The sequence below is a fragment of the Watersipora subatra genome, chromosome 1, assembly GCF_963576615.1.
Source record: "Watersipora subatra chromosome 1, tzWatSuba1.1, whole genome shotgun sequence".
Lineage (NCBI taxonomy): Eukaryota > Metazoa > Bryozoa > Gymnolaemata > Cheilostomatida > Watersiporidae > Watersipora > Watersipora subatra.
Genome location: NC_088708.1, coordinates 49,545,525 through 49,573,511, shown reverse-complemented (window position 1 = coordinate 49,573,511; position 27,987 = coordinate 49,545,525). Strand labels below are relative to the sequence as shown.

Sequence of the window (27,987 nt, the reverse complement as noted above, 5' to 3'; positions counted from 1 at the left end):
CCTTAGCGGTCCACCCGTGATTATTCAATGAGACTATTCAGGCAACCTATTCCGGTTAACGACACTCTCGCCTAGTGCACGCAGTCACCCGGAAGTTGTCGCTGAACTATAACGGATAAACCTGCGAATGCGTACAAGAGAAAGCAATTTTGAATTGACGTGTCATTGTCTTGTATTTTGTCAGGTATCCTGCAAATGACCAGGAGTCGCTTCATTATTTCTTTATATGTCAACCGCTAGCTATTTTAGCCACGACTGCTGCCGAAGAGTCTAATTATTACGCTTTAGAATTGTAAAATCGTAAATCGCTTATGGCGTCTGAGTTGACTCCTGGCGAGGAGCAGGTAAAGCTTTTATATGCTTGCACACCACAGCGCAGTATCGTCGTTTGAACGGAAATTTCTGATTTGTGTTATTTTGCCATTATTCATACCAGAATAGTATGAATGACAAAATCGAATAGTTTTTTCTACCAATAGAATGATCATATGTTGGGTATTGATAAAGATCACTAGCAAAAAGTAATAGTTTGTTTTTTAAAGTTTTATTGCAAGTTTAACTTGAATGCCCATCTCTTATTTTAGTTTACCACTTCGATGTCTGACAAAGAAACCTTCATGAAGTAGTTTTATTAGACAACTTTGCGTTGTTTTTTGGAATTATGTGGAACAAATGACACATGCTATAACAGTTGCCGATTTTACCTAATAAATTTATTTGAAATCAGTAATATAGCTTTTTTTGAAATTGTGTTTTCTCAGATTTTAGTGGGCCTATTCATAGTTTATTATTTATCCAAGAGATCTAAAAATTGCATTGCGTTTAAGGTAAATTGAGAGTGAGTATTTAACAAAAAAGCTTGTGTCGCAGTGTTTTATAATTTTTGAATGTATAATTCAAAAATAGTAGCTTACCACATGGTAGCTACTGTGTCACTTTAAAATTTTTCAGTAGCTCTGTATAATGTCAATGTTTATCGTAACTTCTCAAGTATTTCTCTAGATTTCCAGGCTCAGGAATTTTGTATAAACAGATAAATGCAGCACTGCAAGAAATGCCGATAGCTTGTGTCTTATTGAATGTAACACCTATCATTTTAGGCATTCGTCAAAATTGTTGACTGATTTTAGTTAGTTGTGCGCAATTAACTTAATATTTGCTATGGTTATAAGGGAATATGTATTATATATATAATGTAGATATAGTATCATGAAAGTCAAATCAATGTCAAATGCTAAGGTGAAGGCCATTTACACATAGCTGGAATATGTAGTGGCTTGCAAGTGATCATCGAAAAAACCTTAAAAGTAACTTAGATCAATTTAAAGGGTTTGTCAATGGAAGAATATTTTAAAATATCAATTCAGTTTTATTTTAAGCTTTATTACTTTAAACCATCATTGCTGGCTGATAGTTTATGAGCTGGTTAGTATTTTTGCACCAAACGATGTTGTAAGGGCTAGTACTTTAGGTGTGTGTATTGCCTTGACACATATCCTTATAAATCCTTGCTGCAGTACCAACAACGGGTTGTTGAATAGCTAAATATCTGCTGCATTAGTCACCACAAGTTGTTGAATTGCAATAGTAGAAAGTAAGGAATTTTATTTCTACCATCTTGGAGCAAAATATAAAGTTAAATATTGTTTTAGTTGTATCTATTTGTACAGAGTTTTATTGCAAAAGCGTGTAATCAAGTTAATTTTTATTTAAATATCTAGTTCGGTCTACAACATGTAGGTGATAATGATAGTCTACCACTGGCTGCCTATATCGGATAATTACTTGACTCAACCTTCCTCTTAGTGCTAGAGCTAAGATACAGGAGAGTACTCAACACCTGAGTTGAACAAGTTGATACATTTTAATCAATACGCTCTCCTTTCCATGTAACATTAGACGAGAATAGTACTATGGAGTCAAGCTGCTTAGCTAAACATAATTGATTTATTATGAGGATGTATGACTTGTAGCAATTCTATGCTTTCTTCCTGGTTGTGATGACTCAATGTCATATCTCTATTCAAAGGACAGCAGGCCTATATTGCTTATATTTTCTTCAAATGTCAAATACATACAATAAAGTTATAATTGAAAAACCTCAATGGGGTAATTAACATTTTTTTGTGTTGAATATAGATTGTCAAGCAATTCTTAGAGGATGTGAATCTCCGCAGACGGCAGTCGAATCTTGGACCAGTAACATGGAAGGAGGCAGTAAAGTTTTGCATGGCAATGAAGTTTGATAAAGATCGTGCACTGGAGTTGCAGCGACATCATTCAGTGAGAATGTGTTAAACTTGTTTGCATCTGATCCTTATTAGAATGGTCAAATCTATTCTTACCATGCAAGGGCGGGGTTTAGTTTTAAACGGTTGATGGAATTGAATATGAATTTAATTCCTTGTCAGTGTGAACAGATTGGATTGGATAAATTTACTAGTGATAGCTAGTTTAGTAGTATTGAATATAATAAAATATTGATTTTATACGCCAAGGTCAAGGCTGGTTTAAGGGCATATTCATTTGAAAACAATTGGAAGCACTGATGTCTATCTAAGCACTCATTCCACATCCTGTAGCATTTTCCACATGATTTAGGTTACTATGGTTTATACATAATTGGTCTGATTCTTCTTTTTAACAGTTTTGTCTTGCTCAATGGTCCTGTAGAAAGAGAAAGGTTTCAAAGCAAGCAATTGAATACGTTTTCTGCACTTCTATGTGCAGTGCACTTCTTCAATGCCTCAGATATCTCTGTCAGCTTTAGGAGAGGTTACATTATAGTATTACAGGCTCTTGGGGTTTGTTTCACTTTTGTGGTGTTGTAAACCATCATTTGTCACATTAATATTTAGTAAAAACATAAAAGATAAAGATTTGGATTAGCATTTAAATCTTGGCATGTTAAAATTAGCATTTCATTCTGAAGTGCAAAGAGCTTGCGTAGATGTATGGGATCACTTAGATTCCTGAGCCAACTGGTGAAGAAGTGTTCACCACTGTAGAGAACCATTTTTACTACTTGAGTGAATTTTTGACCAGTATAGCAAATACATGTGCATGGAAAAACATTTTGTAGTTTATAAACATTTTTTCAAAAATAGTCTGTCATATTTCCGTAATTCTTAGCTTGATGTATTTTAATTGTTCAGATATAAAAAAGTGGATTTATATTTTACAACGACCTTTTAGCATATAACCTTGATGATCATTGTGCGTAAAATACTTGATTTTAGTATTAAAACTTGTCTATGCAACTTGTGCTATTGCGCTACGAAAAAGCTACTATTAGAAATCTGATATATCGCAAGTAAATCAGAATCAAACTAGCATTACATTCTGAAATGCTAATTTTAGCATCTGTCATGCATAAGTCGTAAGAATTTTATAGCCAAATATTTAGGTAACTGGATTGCTGTATGTTATTGTGTTACAGGAAGTATGTCTTATTGTGTTACAGGAAGTATATTTTATTGTGTTACAGGAAGTATATCTTATTATGTTACAGGAAGTATATCTAATTGTGTTACAGGATGTATATCTTATTATGGTATAGGAAGTATATCTTATTGCGTTACAGGAAGTATATCTTTTTGCATTACAGGAAGTATATCTTCTTGCGTTACAGGAAGTATATATTATTGTGTTACAGGAAGTATATATTATTGTGTTACAGGAAGTATGTCTTATTGTGTTACAGGATGTATATATTATTGTGTTACAGAAAGTATACCTTATTATGTTACAGGATGTATATATTATTGTGTTACAGGATGTATATCTTATTGTGTTACAGGAAGTGTCTTATTGTGTTACAGGATGTATATCTTATTATGGTACAGGAAGTATATCTTATTGCGTTACAGGAAGTATATCTTTTTGCATTACAGGAAGTATATCTTCTTGCGTTACAGGAAGTATATATTATTGTGTTACAGGAAGTATATATTATTGTGTTACAGAAAGTATACCTTATTATGTTACAGGATGTATATATTATTGTGTTACAGGATGTATATCTTATTGTGTTACAGGAAGTGTCTTATTGTGTTACAGGATGTATATCTTATTATGGTACAGGAAGTATATCTTATTGCGTTACAGGAAGTATATCTTTTTGCATTACAGGAAGTATATCTTCTTGCGTTACAGGAAGTATATATTATTGTGTTACAGGAAGTATATATTATTGTGTTACAGGAAGTATATCTTATTGTGTTACAGGATGTATATATTATTGTATTACAGAAAGTATACCATATTATGTTACAGGATGTATATATTATTGTGTTACAGGAAGTATATCTTATTGTGTTACAGGATGCATATATTATTGTGTTACAGAAAGTATACCTTATTATGTTACAGGAAGTATATATTATTGTGTTACAGGAAGTATATCTTATTGTGTTACAGGAAGTATATATTACTGTGTTACAGGATGTATATATTACTCGTTACAGGAAGTATATCTTATTGTGTTACAAGAAGTATATCTTATTGTGTTACAGGATGCATATATTATTGTGTTACAGAAAGTATACCTTATTATGTTACAGGATGTATATATTATTGTGTTACAGGAAGTATATCTTATTGTGTTACAGGAAGTATATCTTATTGTGTTACAGGAAGTATATCTTATTGTGTTACAGGAAGTATATCTTATTGTTTTACAGAAAGTATTCCTTATTATGTTACAGCATGTATATATTATTGTGTTACAGGAAGTATATCTTATTGCATTACAGGATGTATATCTTATTGTGTTACAGAAAGTATTCCTTATTATGTTACAGGATGTATATATTATTGTGTCACAGGAAGTATATCTTATTGCATTACAGGATGTATATATTATTGTGTTACAGGAAGTATATATTATTATGTTACAGGAAATATATCTTATTGTGTTACAGGAAGTATATCTAAAAGAACGGCTACTAAACATCAACCCGTGCAGTGCAGAGATCAGAAAAGAACTAATCAGTGGCAAGCTCACAATTTTGGTACTCCTTATACTTCATCCTTATGACTTGAACATATTTCTATAATCAGCTCACTACTAGTATATTTAGTTGGTGGTTCTATAGCTATTTTAGTTCTCAGATGTCTGTTTTTAATGCACCATAGGTTTCAGCGTATAAAAAGAAAATTTAACACCACATTCAAGCTTAAAAATCCATCCTCGACTCATACAGCGGTGAAGTTTTACATGACACAAATTCTATTAAATTCAAATTGGAGAAAATTATCGCAAATCAAAATTACATGATGACATAGAGGGATTTTTATAAAATAGTAAAGTACTAGTAATCCTGGATCAAACACAAAGTCCCATTCTTCATCATTCAAATGGTCATCGTAAGGATCCTCTTCTGAAAAAGGGTTTTTAAAATTTAATGCTCTTTTCGTAGTATCAGCCCACGAGCGTATATTTCGATAATCTATTTGACATGTCCACTATCATCCATTCGTTTTTGTACATGAATCACAATTCCTGGCGAAAAGCTGTCCTGCGGCACTGCTTTTCTTTTAAATGCATATTATCAAAGGTTGCAGTTTCTTTTTATTGTCGAGGCGGGTCGATACGCGGGTGTACTGTTGTTTTTCGTGCCCTGTTGTCTTCACCAGAACTGTCTTCTCGCGTTTTTTTAATTGTTATATTTGTGATTACACCAAAAAAATCGCCACTTTTACTGATGACGCAGTTGATTATTGAATGCCATTTCCACAGCTACTCATCGCCTGCCTCATATGCTGACTCTAATAGTCCAATCAGGCGATTTGAGCCAGAGAAGGGGGTCGGTTTACATGACAGGTATATAACAAAACAAGGATTTTTAAACCAAACCTATAGACCTTGTCTTGTATGCCATGTTGACTTCTACACTGGGATTTACGGTGTAAGCAAGCCTTTTTTTAGGTTAGGGTGTATTTTTAAGTCAAATGTTTATTTTAATCTTATAGATGCTTAGTATGCCTGTACCAGTAATACTTGGTAACTACTACAAACCATTTGCTACATTGCCTGATTGTTGCGCGAGGCTCACCCGCTTTCTCTCTCTATTGCCTGCTGCCAAATTAAGCTAAACACTATTCTTGAATTGTCTGATCATTGACCAGGATGCACGAGACGAGAACGGTGCAGCCATTGCTCTATTTACCGCTAGATTCCATAATCCGCTCAGCACCTCTAGAAACGTCACACTTCAATCACTCGTGCACCAATTGGATGCAGTCATTGACAGGTTAGATTTCTGTTGTGATCCATTCTTTAGACTCTCCTCTGCTATTTGCTATAGATGACGCAGAGAGCTCTAACGCATGTTCAGAGTTGTCAAGTTGTGCTGTCCCAATGTGTCATTAGCAAGCATTTTGTAGTGGTTTAAAATGCATTGAAAAGTATTCAAAGATCAGCTTTACAACATAGCATGTCTAGCTTCAATTCATGCCATTATAGAGAGCAAATTGGTGATTCACTATTGAAGGACCATGTGTCTGCGTCTTCATTGTAACTGTTTACCTTCAGCTTCCTTGAAAAGACTGCTGACACTGTTAATCACCTGGTTATATCATTTGTCTTTTCTCAACTCTAACTCTCAATTTAAACATCTCGGGCTAAGTTTGAAGCTTGTTTTTCCAAAATATGTGGAAATGCGCAGGGTTCACGCGGACAGACAGACAATGACAAAGTGTGATTTATTAATAAAGATGCATACATTGAAGCACAAGCAACATTTAGTATATGGTAAAACTTTAATTTCATACGACTTCGTTTAAGCTCACTCATGTTGAAGAGAATCCTTTAGTAAAAACCTTCTTTCAAACTTGATTGTTATCAGTTGAGTGTGATGGATGTTATTAGTTTGAATGTTCTTGCAATAATAGCAAAGGTAGTAAACTGTAAAAAGGTGCAACAATAAAACTAATGGCGCAGATGCCGGTTATGATATTAATGATGAGGAAAGCATGCACATGGTTTGCGCAATCTTGGCAAATGGAAACTGTTTCTGTCCTGATTTCGAAAGTTTTTTGATACCTGGTTTTGTCATTAGTGATAGATTTTACTTTAAGAAGTTGCTAACTGATACTGTCCACAGCTCTATTAGTGGGCAAAACGATAGTGTGACCAGCCTATATAAAAAGGTATTTGTTCTATAAGTAACTATAAGTATAAATAATAAGTAGATTACAGGAAGTATATCTTATTGCTCCTGTAAGATACCATTATTTGTTCTATAAGTTATTCTATATTACCATTTGCTGTTCTGTAAGAAAATTCTGTATTACCATTGGCTGTTCTGTAAGAAAATTCTGTATTACCATTGGCTGTTCTGTAAGAAAATTCTGTATTACCATTGGCTGTTCTGTAAGTGATTCCATATTACCATCGGTTGTTCTGTAAGTAATTTTACATTACCATTTGTTGTTTTGTAAGTAATTCTATATTACTATTGGTTGTTCTATAAGTGTACTCCAATAATAAACCTCGACTTGACAAGGTACCCATATAGATGTACATTTGTGTTCAGTTAATCTATTGACTCAGTAATGAAATATTGACTGGATTTGCCCCCTCAGTCCTGGAAAGTTATTTACAAAGTTACCAAAGTAGGGTCAGTTATTTTGTTCAAACTTTTCTTGTGATTAAACCTGTAACACTGCTAGTGTTTTTTTTCCAAATTCTGACAATGTTAGTTTGTGTTGCTGGAGTAGTGCACATGAGAGTGGACAAATATTCAACTGAAATAAATATATTTTATGAACTGAACAAAGAATCTGTCATAAAAAGGGGAATATACTCTTGAAGTAGAAACCACGATCTGCTGCTGGTCCACTTCTTCTAGTTTTTAATACATTGTTTAAAGGTGTGATTGCGTCAATAAAGTCTACCAAATAAAATTAAGACCAATAAAAGGCTGAAACATCAGCTACTATTTGATGTCATTTTTGTCTTTCTAGACTAACCCTGTCCAGTGATATAAGCGTGTGAATGAGATCATTTTTTAAACGCTCAGATTCGAGCAGGTGCTTTATTTGTGACGTATATAGTAAACGTATATGAAAAGAGTCCACGAGCGATAAATATAAGATCTTTTTAGCCAATCATCAGCACAAAATTTTTATATAGGTCATAATAAATATTATCGCTTGTAATACGAGTTGTTTGGGATCTTGAAGATTCTCGTCGTTAGAGTTTTTACTCAATTACTAATTCGCGTATCGACATTATTATTTAATTTACTGAATTATTTGACATCGTTAATTTACTGAATCACTGCATTGACACATTTAATTGACGAACAACAGAATTGTAACAATGCATACAGTTCCAGCGAAGGTGACTACGTTTTCTGAGCATCAGGTAGTTGAAGATTAGGGCCGACAGCTCATGGTTAGAGATGACAGGCGTCAGCAGCGTTATGCTTCGGTGAAAAATAGGAGAATGGAGGTAAATTTATGTTTAATATATACACTGAACTGAAGGTAATAATTTTAGTTCTCATGAATACATTTACTAATTAATAAAATTATAGTTTTTTTCTCTCATGAATCATCGTTTCATAACTTTTTTATTGTTTCATCTAGCTGTAATATTTGCTTCAAATTTTCTTTGGCAGTTCTAGCTAGTAAATTAGATTTATGATTAGAATTTACGTTCACTTCTCACTTGTAGAAAGGGAGGAAAATGGATTAATCAAACAAAGTGAATTGTTGGCTTGTACTTATGCTTTTGTTAAACATTTGTTCATTTTGTAATTTTTGACTCTCTATCTATCCAACTCCCAAATTGAAAGCTTTCAGTAGATACACATTAGAACGAAATATCTCTGAATGACATATATTTATTACATTTGTTTATTGATTACAGGATGTTTATATGGCACCACCAGCGGAGTAGTGTCAGTGTGGAAACTGCCATACATGTGAAAGAGAGACATGAATGTGTGCTGCACAAACCATGATATGTTTTATTTGAGTTTACCGCAATTGAGTAATTTGTCTTATTATATGAACTGAAACTATGTGAGTGGCCACGACTTGGATGGATGTTTTTAAGGAGAACTTTTTGCTGAGATGAAAATCTTTTGGCTTGTAAAAATTATATAATAAAATAATATTGTTGAAGATAATGCAAAACATGATTTGCAGAACATATTGAGTACATCATAACCCCGTTGCCACCTGTGCTAAAATCTTGTCTGGTAGATGGATTTATGAAGTGTAATCAGAGCTGTACCGACAGGTACTTTTGCATAGCTCGACTCAGTTCCAACGAAGCAAATATTAAGAGCTCAAAAAATTGTATGCTCCACGTTACTAAGTAAAAACAGGCGAGTCCACAAACCGTCAACCAGATGCAAGAACGGCTTTATTAACCCTTTGCCAGAATCAGTGGGTTAATTGATTTCAAAGAAATTGACATTGTTTTGCATTCTCTATTTCGGTCAACTCATAAAACCATTTGTTTTGTTCTTGAATCAACTAACCAAATGTGACCAGTAATTTTTTTTCTACAAACTAATACTAATGACTAGAAAACATTGACTATACATGACTTTTCAGGGCTGCAGTTGGTTTCACCATATATTCGAACATATTCTTTTCAAATATTCGACTTACTTATTTAGAGTCATGATCTCATAGATTGGAGTTAAGTTGGAAATTGTCAAAATTTAAATAGATGCTCAGCTTAACGAAGGAAGATTTACAAATTCCTCTGCAAAATATACTTTATTTCTACATTGTTTAGAACTGATATTATAGTCAAAAGTCTACATACGTGTTACATACAACTGTCTAAAACAGTTGAAACGTGAATCCGACATAATCGCATTTAAAGTTTCAAGTGGCGTAACTATTTGTTTACAATTAGAATCATCTTAGCAACCACTATTAAATTTAGCTGTAATTCTACAAATACATAGATTCTAGAACAAAGTTTAATGCTGAATCTGAATATTTAAATTAGAAAGTTTTAGTTATTTCATGTCTATAGATAATATTAGCTACAAGTTGAACCAAATATTGTTGAATGTAAAAATTTGATTTGTTATTGCACAAGAATATGGTAACATGTAACATAAAAATACATTTCACTTTGTAGGCAATACAATAATACGTAATTCTAAATCCAAATACAGTCAAACATGGATAACTCGCCCACGGATAACTCGAACGGTTTCTTTGGTCCGTTCCCACGTAATGATAAATTGCTGTAGATAACTCGAACTCAACACTGTTAACTCGAACTGTTTTTTGCCCAACGACTACCGAAACGGTTGTTATCGCTTTAGAAAATCACTTTATTCCAAGCCATAGAGGTAAACCTCAACTTTTCGTAATTCATAAGCATCGTTATTACCACCATCGGCAAAATATTTTTGTCAATGACTTTTCTAAAGGTTTGGTGAAATTTGATTTATACCAAACATCCGCTTAGCGATCGCCCTTCGGAAGCAAGGAAAGTGGTACTCGTTAAGAGCAACACTCCGAGGCAGTTCAATTAGAAGTTTTACGAGGTTTTACGGTACATTGTATATCACTTTATCACTCACGCTTTTTGAATGGATACTTATTGAACGTACATGTATTCTGTGTTTAGGTCAAACGATGAATAGTTTTCCGACGTTGATTCCATGTTGAATCGACGTCGGAATGTTGAATGTTTAAAACGTCTTAAAAATTGTTGTAATTAAACGTATACGTTGTCTTAGCTAAAAAAAACTATTCATTGTTTGACCTAAACACAGAATACATGTGTACATTCAATAAGTATCCATTCAAAAAGCGTGAGTGATATACAATGTACCGTAAAACCTCGTAAAACTTCTAATTGAACTGCCTCGGAGTGTTGCTCTAAACGAATCCCAGGTAAAGTGAGGTAATCTTTGCATGAACTTCAAGAAAAAACAGCAAAATTGATCGTGGGTAAAACGCTCAAAAGAAAAAGATGTCTTTCTTTTGAGCATTTCAATAACGATCAAGTTTTGCCAATGTCAATCTAAAAAACGTCCTGGCAATAACATCACCTTAAACAACAAACCAATTTCAAGTGATAGAAAAATCTCTATACTTTTTGATAAAAATGTTTTAAACTTTACATTAGAAGCATTTAATTTGAAACAAGCCATTTGTGCTTTTGATTTATATTATAGTTTGTATATGTACATGTATCTACTAATAAATAAGTAAATACATGGACTTGTGACAGTGCTCTGATAAATTGAACGCTCTGATAATTCGAACACTTTCGCTCGGTCCCATGAAGTTCGAGTTATCCATGTTTGACTGTAGTTAAATTAAAATTTTGCCATTAGTAATTTTCCATATTAATAATTATCCATACTGAGTTAAAATTAGAGGATAAAATATGTTGCTGGTTATGGCTACTTCACTGTTACTTTTTCTTCAGTCTTCTGTCCAGCACAGATCTGACATGGGTTTACAGCAGCGTATTCCAGGGAACAGCAACTTCCACAGTTGTTTAAAACTAGAGATACTGATTTTCAAAGATTCAGCATTAAAACTTGCCTCACAATATTGGCCGTGGACATATTTTTTAGTCATGTGTGAAGGCAACACTTCCGTAGCTTCTCTGAATATTCCATTCAATCTACTAGGTGGCACTAAACTGTGCTGTTGCAGAAATGTTTCATGAATGCTTGAAATCATACGGACTCTGTTCATATGTGATATTTGTTTTGCCTCCACAATTAAGCTTCCTTAGAATAATTAACTGGACTGACTTGTAGTGATTCAAAATATCGTCCAGCATGTTGACGCATATAATGTGCATATATGCAAACAAGTCTGCATACTATGGTGTTTATACTCAGTTCTAGCTTTCTCTCTAAGTGGATTACTAGCTCTTTTTCTAGAATCTGTGTGCTTACTGGATAATTCAGAGCAAGCATATCTGCAGAGACCGATTTCATTGTTCTCAAATTGAGTTATACACTTGAAGCCTTCTGAACACAATTTACAGGAACATTTACAAAAAAGAGAGTGGTTAGGAAGGTTGAATCTTTAGTCACCGGTGTGAAATTCACTTTCGTGAATAAAATTTACTAGCGTAGTCTGAACTCTAACGGCTTCTAACTGTACAATTATTTCTTCATAATCATCTTCGGCATCAATTGAACATGGAAAATCATCTACATAAAAACTTTCCTTTTCATCAAATAATTCTGCATCTGTTAATTTGCCAAAATATTCTTCGAAAATCTAGTGTTGTTCAAGTCTAGTGCTTGAGACTTGTTGTATTTGTTGATAAATTTAAGTTGTTAATTGTACTTTCTTTTGTAGCATACAGACCCAAAGGAATGGTCTTGTGTTTGTCTATGACATGACAGGCTCCAAGTTCAGCAACTTTGACTATGATTTGAGTGTGAAGATACTCAACCTCCTCAAGGTTGGTTGGATTAGACTGGTCCATTAGACCGATACCACATGTGTGTTAATGTTTTATCATGAGCGGATAATGTTTTAAAAGCGACGCAAGAGGCCATTTTGGGTGTGCAGCCTTTTCAAAAAACACCTACAGGAAATGAAGTTTGACCAATCCACACAGGTTGTTACTTGTTTATCCGACTAGTTGGTCAAATTTGTGGCAGCTCATGTTTTGCGATATAAAGATTACTCGCTAGTAAATGACCTGATTACACTGCTGTGATTTGCAGGATTCCAATGAGGGTAAAACTTATGTGACCAACAATGATTTCAATTGTTTCAGAGTGACTTATATAAAATATTTTCAACTTAAATGTTGATGTTTAACGGAATTCATAAGGGTGTATACAGCATGTTGATGCTGTTGTAGCTAAGCCTGTCACAGCTCCCACAAAATCATACCTTCTTTTCATGTTGTAGACTCAGTTTTACTAAAAGGGCATAAACACTGGTTTGTACACCTTTCAATTGTATTACTAGTGTTCAAAATGATTATTAACTCTTATATATGAATTATTTCAATATTACAATATGTTAATTCGCTTGTGATTTTAACTTGGGTATTCTGGTTAGGCTGATTACAGAATGGAAAAAAAATTATGTTTCTGATTGGTTCAGATTTGCACGGAAATCACTGTAGTTTGTTGCGTGGCCTATTGCTCAACATCAGGATCACTCAACATCAATAAATTGTAGTTAAAAACTAGGGTGAACATTGCATTGCACTCATTATTATAATAAATCATTTTGCCAAACTCAATGAAATGCATCGTCGTCTTAGGGAATTTCTGTAATCCTAACTCTTTTACGTTCTCGTTTTACAATTGAGGTCAAGGCTTTTCGCTTTAGCTCAAGTGATTTACTTATGAAATTATATCAGCCAACACAGAGGATTTTTTTTCAGTCACCTTTTTCGGCCACTCTTTTATGTACATTTAGGTATATACATACAATAATCTATTTCTAAAAATACCGGCATGTAAGTCCAGGAATATTCATTAAGCACAGATTTTTGCAAACAAAACTTTGGAAAATATAGCTGCACAATGGCAGAAATGGCGTGCTGCTGATGGCTATGAGAACTTGTTTGGTCACTTTTAGTGTAGGTATTTCTTATATATAGGGAATACAGTATTCCTAGAGTGTTATCATTGGTTGTAGTGTATGCATAATCGGCAATATGCTTTTAAAGTTGCCTTCTCTTTACATGACCTTTAGGCAGTAGTGTATTATTATTCAGCACACAGCTCACATTCAAAGCATCAAGCAATACATGAAATTCAAAGGGTCATTAAATAGGCAAGATGTACAATAGTAGGATTTCTAGATTTTAATCTATATATTGCATTAACGGACAGATGTTTTTATATCTGTTGTGCTCTTGAAGAAATGTCTAGTCATCTCGTTTCTCCTGATAAGTTTGACAACAAGTAAGCACTACTATAAACATAATAACATTATGGTTAACAATAATAATATTATCATTAGTATTTTTACAACAACGGTGTAGGCAGAAATAATTCCTGTTAGGAGTGGCCTATTTCAATGAAGATCAAATTACTACCAAGATACTCAAAAATATAAAAAAATGGGCACAACCTTTGGTTATGTATACGATATTTTATAGTAGCAGTATAATGTAAGACCGCGAAATTTAAAGTAAAACCGTTGGCGTTCCGGAAATCATCTTTTTCCGAAACATATTGCGTCTTACATTTGGTTAGAGAACTTGTATTTATAACAGGCACTGGACTAAGTTTTCTACTATGTGGGACATTCCTATGTAATATAGACTCTATCTACATATATATATTTCCCAAAGTATGTCCGTATGAAAAAGAATAAAGAGAATAAAGTCCGTAAAGAATCCGTACTGAAAAAGATTTGATCTCAGACCCTACCGTTCGCGAGTCTGACGGGCTACCCAGTTGATAGCTTGACGATATAAACCGTTATATGGAAGCACATACCCAACGGCTTTGCATACCACGTAGGGTGATTGCATAAGTAAATGATTGTCATTAGTTAGCTTACTAAAATTTTCCATTGGCAATCTGCCAGGCTAATAGCAAGTGGCAGGCAACTCTCATTACTTCTCATTGTTTATAAGCTGATTTGTAACTCTCGGGCAACGCCGGGTAGCACAGCTAGTAATATATAATATATTACCATCATTTCATGATTAAAATTTCATATAAGAAAGAATGAACCCTATTGTTGTAGAGTTTTTTATATACAAGATTTAGAGAACCCTAGGGCTATACCATGGCAAATATGAGTTGCATTATGGGATCAGCTGTTATCGGCGACCGGTCTTAGATATTCTTTATTTTCATATATTGCCAGGGTTCCTTTCCAGCTCGACTAAAGAAAGTGCTCATAGTGTTGGCCCCTCTCTGGTTCAAAGCCCCTTTTAAGATTCTTCGTCTATTTGTCAAGGAGAAACTAAGAGACAGGGTAAGTTGCCATAGAAATCTGGATGAGTTGAGTTCCGTATAGGATTACGTAGCAACAGTAGACTATTGCGATGGATGGAGTGAGTCATTCATGATGACAAATTATGATAATGATGATGTGAGAGACGGCAAACAATGATAATGATGCCATTAGCTGATGATGATTTCACGCCGAAGCATTGTTGTTGAGGTTTTGATAGATGATGTTATCTGATGTATAGAGAGTTAATGACTCGTGCGATTTTGATAGTGGACATCATTAATAATAAATAGTACATGTAGTACAAGTTGTTTGTGTCTGTTTAATGAATGAATGATTTATCGTGCAATTGTTTGTAGTTAAACAATGTCGTTGTCAAACCACAAACAATTTCAAGCAGAAGTCGACCTCTTCTGTTTGATAAGTTAAATTTTGGCGAACTCACTTTTTCTTGGTTTTGCTGCTTTATCAACACTTGGTTCTTAGGGAAGGTGTCCTACAAGGCTGTTGTTTTTCAGCTAGCTGAAATTTTTTCGAAAAGTTCAAATATCACGTTGGGTGCATATATGGTTTGCTTTATTCTCTCAATATCTTCTGATTACTGGTTGAAACATCGTTTTATTTTTATTTTATACTTGGGTTTGAAAACAACCTGCTGAGATTCGTCAAGGCAGTTCCAAGACATAGTATTGCGTACTGTTTTAGTGGCTTGGCTCCATTTTAAATCTATCTACATGCTTATGAATGGGACATTTTCATACTTGAATCCTGTTTACGCGTATTGCTGTTTCTACACAGTCTAAATACAAACAATACAATTAAAAGAATTTAAATATTATTCATATGACTTATGGAAAGCAAGCTGCGCTTATTGTGATGTGCACTTTACTTGCGTATACAGTTGATATGGATTTATCAATAACATGCAACTTGTTTTCATCATTAATCTAACATACGATCTTTGTAAGCACAGTTTTTAGATTAATGAGTTGTTAACAATCAATAACATAATCAAGTAGTAGAAGTCAAAGAAAATTTTAGCAATTACCTTGTTCATTAATGACAGAATATAACTTCGAGAGTTGTTATCCCATGATATTGTTACTATATAATGTACACGCTGGCACAATTCTATAAGAAACCAATTAAAAGCCAGCAATTTTTAATAGAGCAAGAATAGTCGTATGTTGAGTCGTTCTGAAGCGTGTGTTTTTACATGATTGCAATTTGTTAAACTATACTATCTATCTAAACAGCACTTGTTGATGTACATAGGTGAGAGTTGAATACCAGGTAGTAGATTTCACATGATATTCACTATTTCAAAGGTGTATACAGTGAGCGACACGGAAATCCTCAGTCATATTCCACACAAAGCTCTGCCAGCCCACCTCGGAGGCAGCTATACGGTGAACCATGTCTCCTGGCTGCGCACATGCCTCAAGATTCATAGGCTCCCTGAGCCAGCGGTTCATGCGTTCTTTGAAGGAGTAAAGGACCCCGACTATGGGCCTCCCAAACAACTTTTGGATATTACAGATGGTAAATATGTGGCTAGATAGAATTGATCTTCAGGACTTGTTTGTCTGAGTGTTTAACCTGTTGATCGTGTGAGTTATAGGTTTTGTATAAACAACTAACGGACAGGCCTTTTTACTTTAATCATATGTAGTTTGTACGTGTAACAATTTATAATCGGTCGACACGAGTGTCAAACGATTTCTGCAAAAAAGTCGTGCAGGTTAACAACAAAGTCGAATTATAGTCATTATAATCATTATGTAGTCGACTATATACTTATCTTACCAAAACTTCAATGCTTTGGGCAATGGTTAATGACCTTGACATTTTTCTTGTTTGAGGCTTTCGTAGATTGTTGTTTATGCTAGCTAAATATTCATCACAGAAATAAATCACACTCCCAAAGAGATTATGAGTGCACTGTTATTGTGCCTAGTTTTTTTAGTATACATCGATGAGCATTTTAGATTTATTGCTTGCTGACATCTATACAAGCAATGTTATATCACTATTATGATAGCTTGAAATCAGCAAAGTTTATTATGGGAATTTTTGTTTTGCTTCTAAAGGCTTTTTTGGTTGCTTTACTTGAAACTATTTTAAATACTACAAAAACTACACCCACAAAATCTTTGCCTTAAAAATATGAGAAAGCCTCATTTTTTCAATGTGTTGCTATGTACACTTGCTTATGCAACTGTCCAAGTGCAGTCGTCCGCATTTCAGCACACCATTTGTAAAGGGCAGACTACGGAAGATAAATCTGAAATTGGTTTTTGCATGAATTGAAATGAGCATAAGTCGTTAGTGTGTGACGTTTGTAAACTTTGCATGTCCTACCTCCTATCACAAATCCCAGAACAACACTTTGATGCATGTGAGTTCGATTTGCTGAAACTACAATTTCGTTTTGTTATGATAGAAACTAACAGATTTCTACCAAATATTTTACAGTTTTCTGTACAACTCTTCAATTCACTGATGTTGTTTTGTTTTCATGTATGAAGGTATGTCAACCGTTTGTAGGAAGTTTGATTCTACATCCTTTTCTAATTTCTTGGTTTAAAGTTACTTCATAGCTTTATCAACTTGGTATTCCTTGTTAGCCTCCAGACCACTTCCTGCTGCAAGACCCGTGGAAAGTCGAAGAACACCAACTGCTCACCCTCAGTCTACTCGGTCGTTATCAAATGGTAGTGCCCCAACTGGTCCTCCACCCGCTCCTCCAAGGCAGTGAGTTATCTCTCCATGCTGTCACCCTGCTTGCTAATAGCCAATGTCATTGTGATCGGTCTCTGCACCGATCGTTTGTTAACTTTTTTATATTCTCAAGTGTCTGAGTGGTTTATCCGAATGTGTTGTTAGTATTACTATTGCTATGCACTACTCCAACTTCTTTCGAATTGTGCCACTACATAAACATGATTTAAGCTTAAAAAAGACAGTTTGCTAATGGACCTTTTACTAAAAACCTACACTCACACTTCAACATATGAATTTTTCCAAATTGCTAAATTTTGGCGAATATTTGTCTTGACATACAAAGTATTTTGTTAATATATGATGTCTTAAATTTATCGAAAGCTTGGAGTTCTGTAAATTAGTTCTGATGTCAGCAGCTTCCTCACAGCGCCAACCTCTGAATTCCTCACACAGTTCGGTTCCATGTTGGTCATATAGTATTAAACATTACTTCCTATTTTTGTCATGGGTCCTTAGAATACCAGTGCGACTGGTAGAAGGTGTGAAAAAAAGAGAGAAGGCAATTTCCTTTAACAATTTTCTTTAAGCAGTCTAAAAATGTTGTGTAATTATCAAGAAGACAATCTCTGACGGTGTCCCGTAGCTGTCAAAAAGACCAATCTCTGAAATTATCCTGTAGCTGCCGAGAGGAAAACTGTGAATGTGTCTTATAGCTATCAAGAACCTATCTATAGCTATTTTCACTACTAATAACCACTAGCTATCTTCACTCACTCTACTAAATACATCACTAACCACTAGCTATCTTCACTCACTCTACTAAATACAGCACTAACCACTAGCTATCTTCACTCACTCTACTAAATACAGCACTAACCACTAGCTATCTTCACTCACTCTACTAAATACAGCACTAACCACTAGCTATCTTCACTCACTCTACTAAATACAGCACTAACCACTAGCTATCTTCACTCACTCTACTATATACAGCACTAACCACTAGCTATCTTCACTCACTCTACTAAATACAGCACTAACCACTAGCTATCTTCACTCACTCTACTAAATACAGCACTAACCACTAGCTATCTTCACTCACTCTACTAAATACAGCACTAACCACCAGCCCGCTTCACTTTCTCCTCTGTTCATGAGGCTGGTAATACATTCATCCCAATGTCAGGCCATTGATGTTATAATAGTAGCTGCAGGCTTTAGTACCAACACTGAATCATCTTTTTAAGCAATGCCTGCGCCAATAGCTAGTATCTTTTTCTATATTGTCTCGTCTTGCATCATATTTAGCTTTTGCTTTAGAGATGTGCCGATGGAACGAAGTGTTGTCATACCATCGCTGCCACCTTCTTGGGCTGATACAGACCCGTTTGAGTCAGTTTTCTCTAAAAATATCGAAGACCTGCTTTCTCCAGGCGAGCAGCTGCAAAGGGCGAGTAAGCTCGGCAAGTCTGGTCTAGTGTCAGAGTACATGGGGATAAAGATGGAGCCCCATCGTGACTCTTTCTATAATTCAAGGTTTGTGTTGTGGCTATGCGTGAGCTCACTTTGTCCTATAAAATAAGTATGTATCTTTAATTTTTTTATAGTCAGAGGTCTGACTGCAGCAATTGTCTAAAACCTCCAAATAAATGTTCACACAAAGTTTATTCATACTAGTACGCTTGCCAGTCCTTCGCACTGTGAGAGATCATCATGAATAATCAGTATATATAGAGAATTATTCCGTGAAGCATTAAGGCCCCTGAGTGGTACAGTGATTGTGTGCTTGCCTTTGCATCTGATGCTCTGGCGTCAGTTTCCGTGTGGGACAATCTTTTTCTTAATGCTCTTAACGTGGCAACAGACACACTGGTCTTATTATAGTAAATATTTATTGGTGTAATCATAATTATTGTAAATATCGTAAATCCTTGTGTATAAGCCACACTTGTGAACCTAAAATTATGTTTAAAAGTTTGGGGTGTGGCTTATGCAAGCAGTTTAACAACTATATCTGTAAACTTCTGACTACGTTTGAGATTAAGGTACTTTTTAGAATGCGCAAATGCTTAACATAGTTTATTCAACAATAAGACGTTAGGATGTATCCAGTACTTGTAGTGACGTAATGAGGTTATTAGTCGTTGTAACTGTCATGTGACATTTCCAGCACTTGATTCCATTTGTCGGGTTGCTTTTCATCGCGGCCAAAAACTAGCATCATTTTAGTTGGTTGTTTCCAAAGCTGCATTCGCAAGTTTCAATTTAAATGTCGCATCGTATTTTGTCTTTCTCGATGACATGGGTTACAAATTGTTCTGGATGATTCGGTACTCATTTGCTGTGGTTTGCTGAAGTTGAGAACACTCATTGGCCGATTGCCACCTTGTCGGCCAATGTGTGTGAGTGACGACAGAGAGAGGCGGTAGAATTGGCGAATGACACACGTGGCTAGGTTAAATAGAACAGTGGGTGCAGTTTATACAAGCTGTATACCTATAACTCAAAAAACAAAACCTTCAAAGTTTAGGATGTGGCCTATGCATGATCACGGTTTATACACGAGGATGCTCAGTAACTGTAATAAGTCGATTTTCAGATTTATTTGACCATTGCTTTGTTTGTGTGATTTTTGTCCTTCTGTGATAGTAATTTCTACAAATTTTAAGCGAGATGTACTGTAAGTTTGCCAGTAGCTATGTATGCATTTGTGAGCAGTTTTTAACAGCTGATGCAAATCACTGAAGAAAGTAAAAGGCACGCTTTGTGTCCTGTTCCGTAGGCTGGCAGTAAATGCAGGCAAAAATCGCTACTCGGATGTTCTCTGCTACGACTTTACTCGAGTTCTGTTAGAGCCCATGCAAGGAGCGCAAGGGGATTATATCAACGCCAACCATGTCAACAGCTTCAATCAGAAAAGAGGCTACATATCTTGCCAAGGACCTTTGCCTAAAACATTCGCAGATTTCTGGAGAATGATATGGCAGGAGAAAGTTCGAACGATCGTCATGACAACTAAGTGAGATGTTTAGACATTTCATATTTTGAACCTTTTTGGCAAGATCTTGTTTATCATTTACCCAGTGATAATGAGTTGACTATAAAGATTTAATTTATGAAGCGTTATCTTTTCAAGATGGATTAGCTATTGAATTCGGTTATTCTATGTTTGTTATTATATGTTTGTTAGATGGATGCTGTGTTGGGTTACTCATAAAGTGCCAGGTTCTTATTTACACTAGTATAATCTATATTTATAGTATTATGCACCTAACAATTGTTATTGTTAAACATATTATTTCTGGTTATACTGAATTTTATAAAAAAAACTGAAGCAACAATGTGGAGGCTCGTAATGCCGCTACCTGTCACATCGCTGCAAGTCCTTGTAACGCTGTCACTGAACCAGTCTTGTTGCTGATGTTGAATGGAGAGATGTCAGCTCGCATGCATACTAGTGTCTTTTAGATAATCGCTGGGTAATGATTCCATTTGATATTCTTCCAGGTTAGTTGAAAAAGGAAAAATGAAATGCGGAACATACTGGCCTCAAGAAGTAAATGAACTGGAAACCTATGGAAACATAAACGTTATGAACATGGATAGGACTGTGGAGGAGTCTGGTGACTTTCAAATCTCAACTTTTTGTGTGTCGAACAAGTCTGTAAGTGTTTTTTTTAGAATAAATTCTTCCTCTTCTTTCACTAAAGACAGTAGCAATGTTTTTATTAGCCATATATCTTGTCTATAGCCTAAAAGTAATGAACGTAACTTCTTATTACCCTGTTTATTTGAAGACCTTTTGGACCATGGTCAGGTGAAACAATCTTTTATTGCACAATGAAGACTTTTACAAGTATCATAAAATTTCAGCCTATTTGAAGCGAAATCTTCATTTAACTTAAAAAGAAGTGAAAACATATTTGGCCAGCAGTCTGAAAAAACCTACACTCTTAAACAATTGTTTGGCGAATATTATTGGTTATAGCAGGCTATTGGTTGGCATGTTACCAATGAATCGGTAACATGCATACCTTACAGATAGATGCATCATATTTTACCGATAGTTGAATAATCAGTTAGCCGATTTCATGAAGCAAAATCATTTAATAAAGAGGCAGATAAGGGACCGCCCTTCGTACTGACACTTCCTTTGGAGTATGTTAAATAATTTCACTCTTTTAATGAGTTTGTAGTCTTTCAAAAAATAAAATGTGCTTGCGATATATTGACATAGTTCATCATTAAAGTGTAATCTCTCACGCGTGTTCCACTACGTGATTCCACGCTGTTGCTCTTATTAGTTCATCCCTTCTTCGTCGTTAGAAGCGATTATTCTATAGGTAGATTGCGATTGGTTGAAGCATTTATTAACAAGGTCACTCTTTTGTCATCAAATGAAAAGTCGATTGTGATTGGTTGAAGCATTTATTAACAAGGTCACTCTTTTGCCATCAAATGAAAAGTCGATTGTGATTGGTTGAAGCATTTATTAACAAGGTCACTCTTTTGCCATCAAATGAAAAGTAGATTGTGATTGGTTGAAACATTTATTAACAAGGTCACTTTTTTGTCATCAAATAACTGATCAAGGCTAGACATTTTTCAAGTCGGTCATCAAACGTGCCTCTACAGTTTACCAAGTTACAAGAAGACTTGAGCTTCAAGTATTTTAAAATTTGGTAATTACAAGTAAAAGACTACTACATAACATGGCGTTAACCGATTGTAACACCGTGAACAATCATGCAGCTCTTTGAAGGTGTGGATAGTCTACGTCCTGTAGTATACAGTAGATGCTCTTATAACGTATACCTTCTAACATATAACAAAAATTCCAAATAACGTAACAAATTTATGCATTTTTTGCTTCGTACTGCGCAAAAGATGCTATATAACGTCAAGTATCAAGAATTGTAACATGTCTCGTCGCACTTGTGAAAGAAAAAGCGATGTACATATAGCGTTGTATCTATTATACATACAACTATCATGACATTCTAGTCCATTATGATAGACCATCAGATGTGTCGACAAAACAGAGAATAGGTAGCTGCGCAATTGTTCAAATTCCTTAAAGGCGATCAATTGACGCAGGCATTAGAGCGTTGGTCTACCAATCTGAATGTCACGAGTTGGAGTATCGTCGAAAGTTATTTTTTATCGTAACCTTGACTCCTGGATACAAATAGATGACAAGCAGGTAGACACCGCTTTTTTTACAGTAAAAATTTGTTTTTGCTTTGTTAGAATAGACTTCGCTGTCTAGAAAAATAAACAAATCGTTGTAAATGGATGTTGAGGAAGTACATTTCCCATTGATTTATTGTAAAATCACCGCAATCATAGTCTATAAAACCAGTAAAATTGATCAGAAAAAGGAGAAAAGTTGTCGATAGTGCAGTTACATTACAGCCAACATAATACAATGTTAGGTCTAGTTTTTCCTCATTGTATGGTCAAAGGGGTGAGTTTAAAAAGATCTTGGAATGGATTGGGCAATTTACATGCATCTTTCAGTTTGTATAAAGTAACACCCCAATAATGTAAACGCTCCTGGAACAGATGATTTATGTTTAAGACAAAAACAAAAAACATCAGTTCAATTGTTTTTTGGCACATGCATTTAAATTGTTTGTTTTATTTCGGTTGAGCAAATTAGTACCACTGTTAGAATTACTGGATGAAGCATGCGCTATTTCTTATTTACTCGAACATCAATGAACATAACATAGCGCCCTCTAGCAATGCATTAAACCATAACTGCCACGAACAACTTTTATCATATTTACTAGGTAAATCAGATATGCTGATTCCGATTTTATAATCAAAATAAAGATTAGGCCACTAACTTTCAGAGTAATGAAGAACTTTTTATAGCGTTTTAATATCGGTCTCAAAAACAACACGATCGGCATAACAAGCTCCGCCCATAAATACTTGACGTAACCTAGCTTTTTAGGAACAGAAGTTATGTAGGGATGTTTAGACCGATTTAGAATAATAGAGATGGGTGTTTTAAAATCCATTAATATCTAAATTCAGCCTTAAAAATAATATCAGTCTTCTCTGAAAGGTAGATAAGCTATTTAGCATTGCATATTTAAAAAGCGCAATAACAACGCTAGCTCGTGATAAAACTGCGCTTTTTGAGCTCATTTTTCTCGGCGTCCAGCCCATTTAAACGTCATGTAACAAGCTGCGAGCAATTTTAAATAGTTTATATCCCTTTCATAAAAAACTGAAACTATTTTACAGGCTGGATTTAGATTATAATGGGTTTTAAGACACCCATCTCTATTATTCTAAATCGGACTAAACATTCCCAACTTCCGTTTCTGAAAAAGCTAGGTTTCGTCACATATTTATGGGCGGAGCTTGTAATGCCGATTGTGTTGTTTTTGAAACAGATATTGAAACGCTTTAAAAAAGCCTAAATGACTTTGAAGGTTAGTGGACTAATCTTTATTTTGAGTACAAAATCGGAATCAGCGTGTCTGATTTACCTAGAACATACGATAAAAGTTGTTCGTGACAGTTATGGTTTAAAGCTTATGCTCATTTCACCCCTAAGACAACATGAGGTGACAACTTCTACTTACAAATAATCAGTCATATGCATTAAATGATGAGAACCATCCTTGCCTATGGCAGAAGGGAGCCGAACTCTATACCTATGATGTATAATGTATATTTATGTAAATGACTGTCTGCGCAAACATTGTTAATATGACTGGTGGGTCTTCTTTGTGTAATACATTGGTAAATGCTAAAAAGTAGTTTCACTTACGGCAGTTATTTCGGTTACAAGGCAGCTTGAATATTACCAGTCTATCCAAGGCTTTTATCACTCTTGACCTTGCTCCTCTTTGATTTGCTTTGCATCCACTCTATGTCATTCTAGACTGGGGAGACGAGGTTTGTGAAACATATGCTCTTCTTGAAGTGGCCTGACTATGGCATTCCGCCAAGTTCGCACGCTTTTCTCCATTTTGTTAAAAGTGTCCGAGAGACTCAGGCTAGATCTGTCAAAGAGATGCCTGAATGGAAGGTGGGTGCAACATGAACTTTAATGTAGTTTTTTTCTGTTATTTGTAACTTCAGCACTCGTGTTGATTAACAAAATTCATAATTTGTGTGGTTTTTATTGCCATGTGTATAGATTCAAATGGTATCCGGTGAGCAGCGCTCTTATTACATATTATGGTTGCCTTTCTAAAGGTGCCTCTCTTGTTCTAACAACCTGAAGGGAACTTCAAGTCGGTCAACAGTCTTCAGATCTATAGTTTTATACCTTCAACTCTGAATGAGTCTCATCAGAGAGTGTATGGAAATTGTGAACTAGGAATGTCATAGACTAAGTGAACTAGGAATGTCATAGACTAAGAACTTCAACTAGTTTAGGGCTACCTTACCATCTCTTTGAACCATCCCATCTCACTATTGTCATCAAAAATCTGAACTATGCTGACATAGTTATTTGGTCTAAAGTTGTTCCTTCTACCTTTGCAATGAATGTCTTCAATCTCTACTTCAGCCTGTTGGTAAATGAAGTCTTGTTGATTGTTAACAGGGACATCCCAGAGGCCCCCCTATTGTTGTTCACTGCAGCGCTGGAATAGGCCGGACGGGTATGTAGCTACAAAATGTTATGTTCATAGTGTAGTTGACATAAATGTTTATAGAGAGTGAGATTATGTCATTTCCGGAAGTTGTATACAAGGTTTTTAAGAAGTACAGTCAGACCTCTATATGCGAGAAACTCAACATACGAGAAACTCGAGATATAAGCTGACTTTCTAGCAAGTTTTTTCTTAGAGGTACGAGTAATCTTTGAGATACGAGCGTACAAGTCGGTTCTCGATGGCCGCTACACTATATGGCCAAGTATGCGAGAGGCCGCTTTCGAGAACAGTATCGCTCAATTTTTCGCTCTGTATCAGTTTGACAAAGTTTTCAACAGGTTGGTTAAGTTATAGTGAATCCGAGGTAAAAGCGCATAACCAGAAACAGATATTAACAAAATATGACGAAATTCAAGTTTAATAAAAGATTAAAACTCAGCTTCAAGTGTGTGTTTAGTAAGCTAAATTTCATTGGAGTAATTTCAAAGTTTCTATTACGTAGCGTCACAAAAGTTTAGTGTACCGAACTCGTTGCTATCAAGTCTCTCTCAGGCCACCGCCATCCACTACGTCTGTCTCGAAAGTAAAAACTCCATACAGTAGTGTACATAGTGATGTTGCATTTTATATTACAACAACTGAATGAGTATTTGTTACTTTGTTAGTGTAGGTACCGAATTATAACAATTAAAAACGCTTTAGGTGGCTTTTCATAATATGGTAACATTACTTTTTACTTAGTTGTTTTATTTAGAAAATAGTGTTTTGAGACACGGGTAAATTGACATGTGAGCTCAGTCCCAGAATACATTAAGCTCGTATGTTGAGGTATGACTGTATTATTAAGCTTGTATGTTGAGGTGTGACTGTATTATTTAGCTTGTATGTTGAGGTGTGACTGTATTATTAAGCTTGTATGTTGAGGTATGACTGTATTATTAAGCTCTTATGTTTAAGTGAGACTGTATTATTAAGCTTGTATGTTGAGGTGTGACTGTATTATTAAGCTCGTATGTTGAAGTGAGACTGTATTATTAAGCTTGTATGTTGAGGTATGACTGTATTATTAAGCTCATATGTTGAGGTGTGACTATATTATTTAGCTTGTATGTTGAGGTGTGACTATATTATTAAGCTTGTATGTTGAGGTATGACTGTATTATTAAGCTTGTATGTTGAGGTGTGACTGTATTATTAAGCTTGTATGTTGAGATATGACTGTATTATTAAGCTCGTATGTTAAGGTATGACTGTATTATTAAGCTCGCATGTTAAGGTATGACTGTATTATTAAGCTCGTATGTTGAGGTATGACTGTATTATTAAGCTCGTATGTTGAGGTGTGACTGTATTATTAAGCTTGTATGTTGAGGTATGACTGTATTATTAAGCTTGTATGTTGTGTGACTGTATTATGTTTGTCTGAGAAACTTAAATCAACACATTGGCAGCGCTCTGTGAGTTTCAGGATTTAAAAAAGATTAATTGATGGTCCAGCGACATCAAAAAAGCCAGTTGGTTTTCAACAATGGTTATGTAACTTTTCCGATTATCACTGGCTCTTTTCTGTCAAGAATTGACAATTTTGATAATTTGAATTGAAAAAGAATCATCCTTCAAAGACTTCCGTTAGATCCTAGCCTTTCAAGCAAGCATTGTAGTATTATTAGTTTTAAAGAATTATATAATTAGATGAAAAGTTGTATAGACTTATAGGTTCATTTCCTGAAGTCATATCCTTTGCCTCTGGTGTGCCATAGTCTGAGGTTGGCTCTTGTATGGGTTGCAGGTACATTCATCTGCTCTGACATTTGTATGTACATCCTTGACAATACCGGGATGATGAACATCAAGGCCGTTGTCAGACTGATCCGCACACAGAGGGCCTTTGCAATTCAGATGCCTGATCAGTATGTATTCTGTCACATCGCGATCCTTCAGTACGCTCAGCAGAGGGGTTGTCTTCCCGCTGATATCGACATCCCCGAACTTCTTCAGGATGATTTCTGAGGTTGCAGATTTTGTAAAATCTTTAGTAATCACTGCCATGTGTCGAAGTAGTATATCACAATAACATGCAGTTAGTATACAAAATATCTCTCCTGTGTGTCATCTCCACATGGGGCATTAGACATATGTTATTCCGTTTAAATGTATATGGTATGCGAAGAAAAACATTGGTGTTACTGAAAGCTATCTCCTCAGAGTTATCTCTTAGAAGCTGTCTCCTCGGAGTTATTTCATCGGAGTTATCTCGCTTTATTTTTGATATAATGTTCATCGTTTCAGTCTTTTAGCTTTTATCATTGAATGTTATCAGTTTTTTTTAATAAATTTCATATATTGTATTTTCTTTTGTGGGTTCTGAATGATGCCCTGCAGCGGTGCCGATGTCTTTACTGTCGGCGTACCTAAGGAGATCATGTATTCTTATCCATTCTGTTATTTACCATCTTTGTATCATGATATCCACAACGTTTAAAGCTTGCCTATTATCCATATTCACTTGATATTTATTTTATGTAATTACCCACTTTCATATTAACTTCACTGTTTATATCTACTCGTAACGCAACTGCATGCTGCAATTTGCATACATAATGTACTTGTACGTACGTGTATGTCCACCTCCATGCAATTGAATTGTGCTATCGCATGTTAACCTGTTGTTAGTCATTCTCTTTGGTATTATTTTGTTGGTTGATACATTTTGTCACTACAATATATTGAGATTACAAATGGA

General features: G+C 35.1%; 1 protein-coding gene across 1 annotated transcript; it reads left to right on the top strand.

Annotated features, from left to right (window-relative positions):
• The first annotated feature begins 116 nt into the window (after positions 1-116).
• Positions 117-27,987, top strand: LOC137392139 (tyrosine-protein phosphatase non-receptor type 9-like). Its single transcript, XM_068078770.1, has 14 exons — positions 117-344; positions 2,140-2,283; positions 4,923-5,012; positions 6,130-6,254; positions 12,316-12,421; positions 14,806-14,916; positions 16,224-16,437; positions 17,523-17,649; positions 18,940-19,155; positions 20,402-20,638; positions 21,127-21,283; positions 24,524-24,670; positions 25,193-25,250; positions 27,034-27,987. The coding sequence occupies exons 1-14, from the start codon at positions 312-314 to the stop codon at positions 27,252-27,254; spliced, it is 1,986 nt and encodes a 661-aa protein (XP_067934871.1). The 5' UTR covers positions 117-311; the 3' UTR covers positions 27,255-27,987.

Coding starts and splice junctions, on each gene's coding strand:
- LOC137392139 (XM_068078770.1), top strand. CDS start 312: ATGGCGTCTGAGTTGACTCCTGGCGAGGAGCAG. Junction 6,255..12,315: donor TTGGATGCAGTCATTGACAG/GTTAGATTTCTG, acceptor TTTCTTTTGTAG/CATACAGACCCAAAGGAATG. Junction 12,422..14,805: donor AGATACTCAACCTCCTCAAG/GTTGGTTGGATT, acceptor ATATATTGCCAG/GGTTCCTTTCCAGCTCGACT.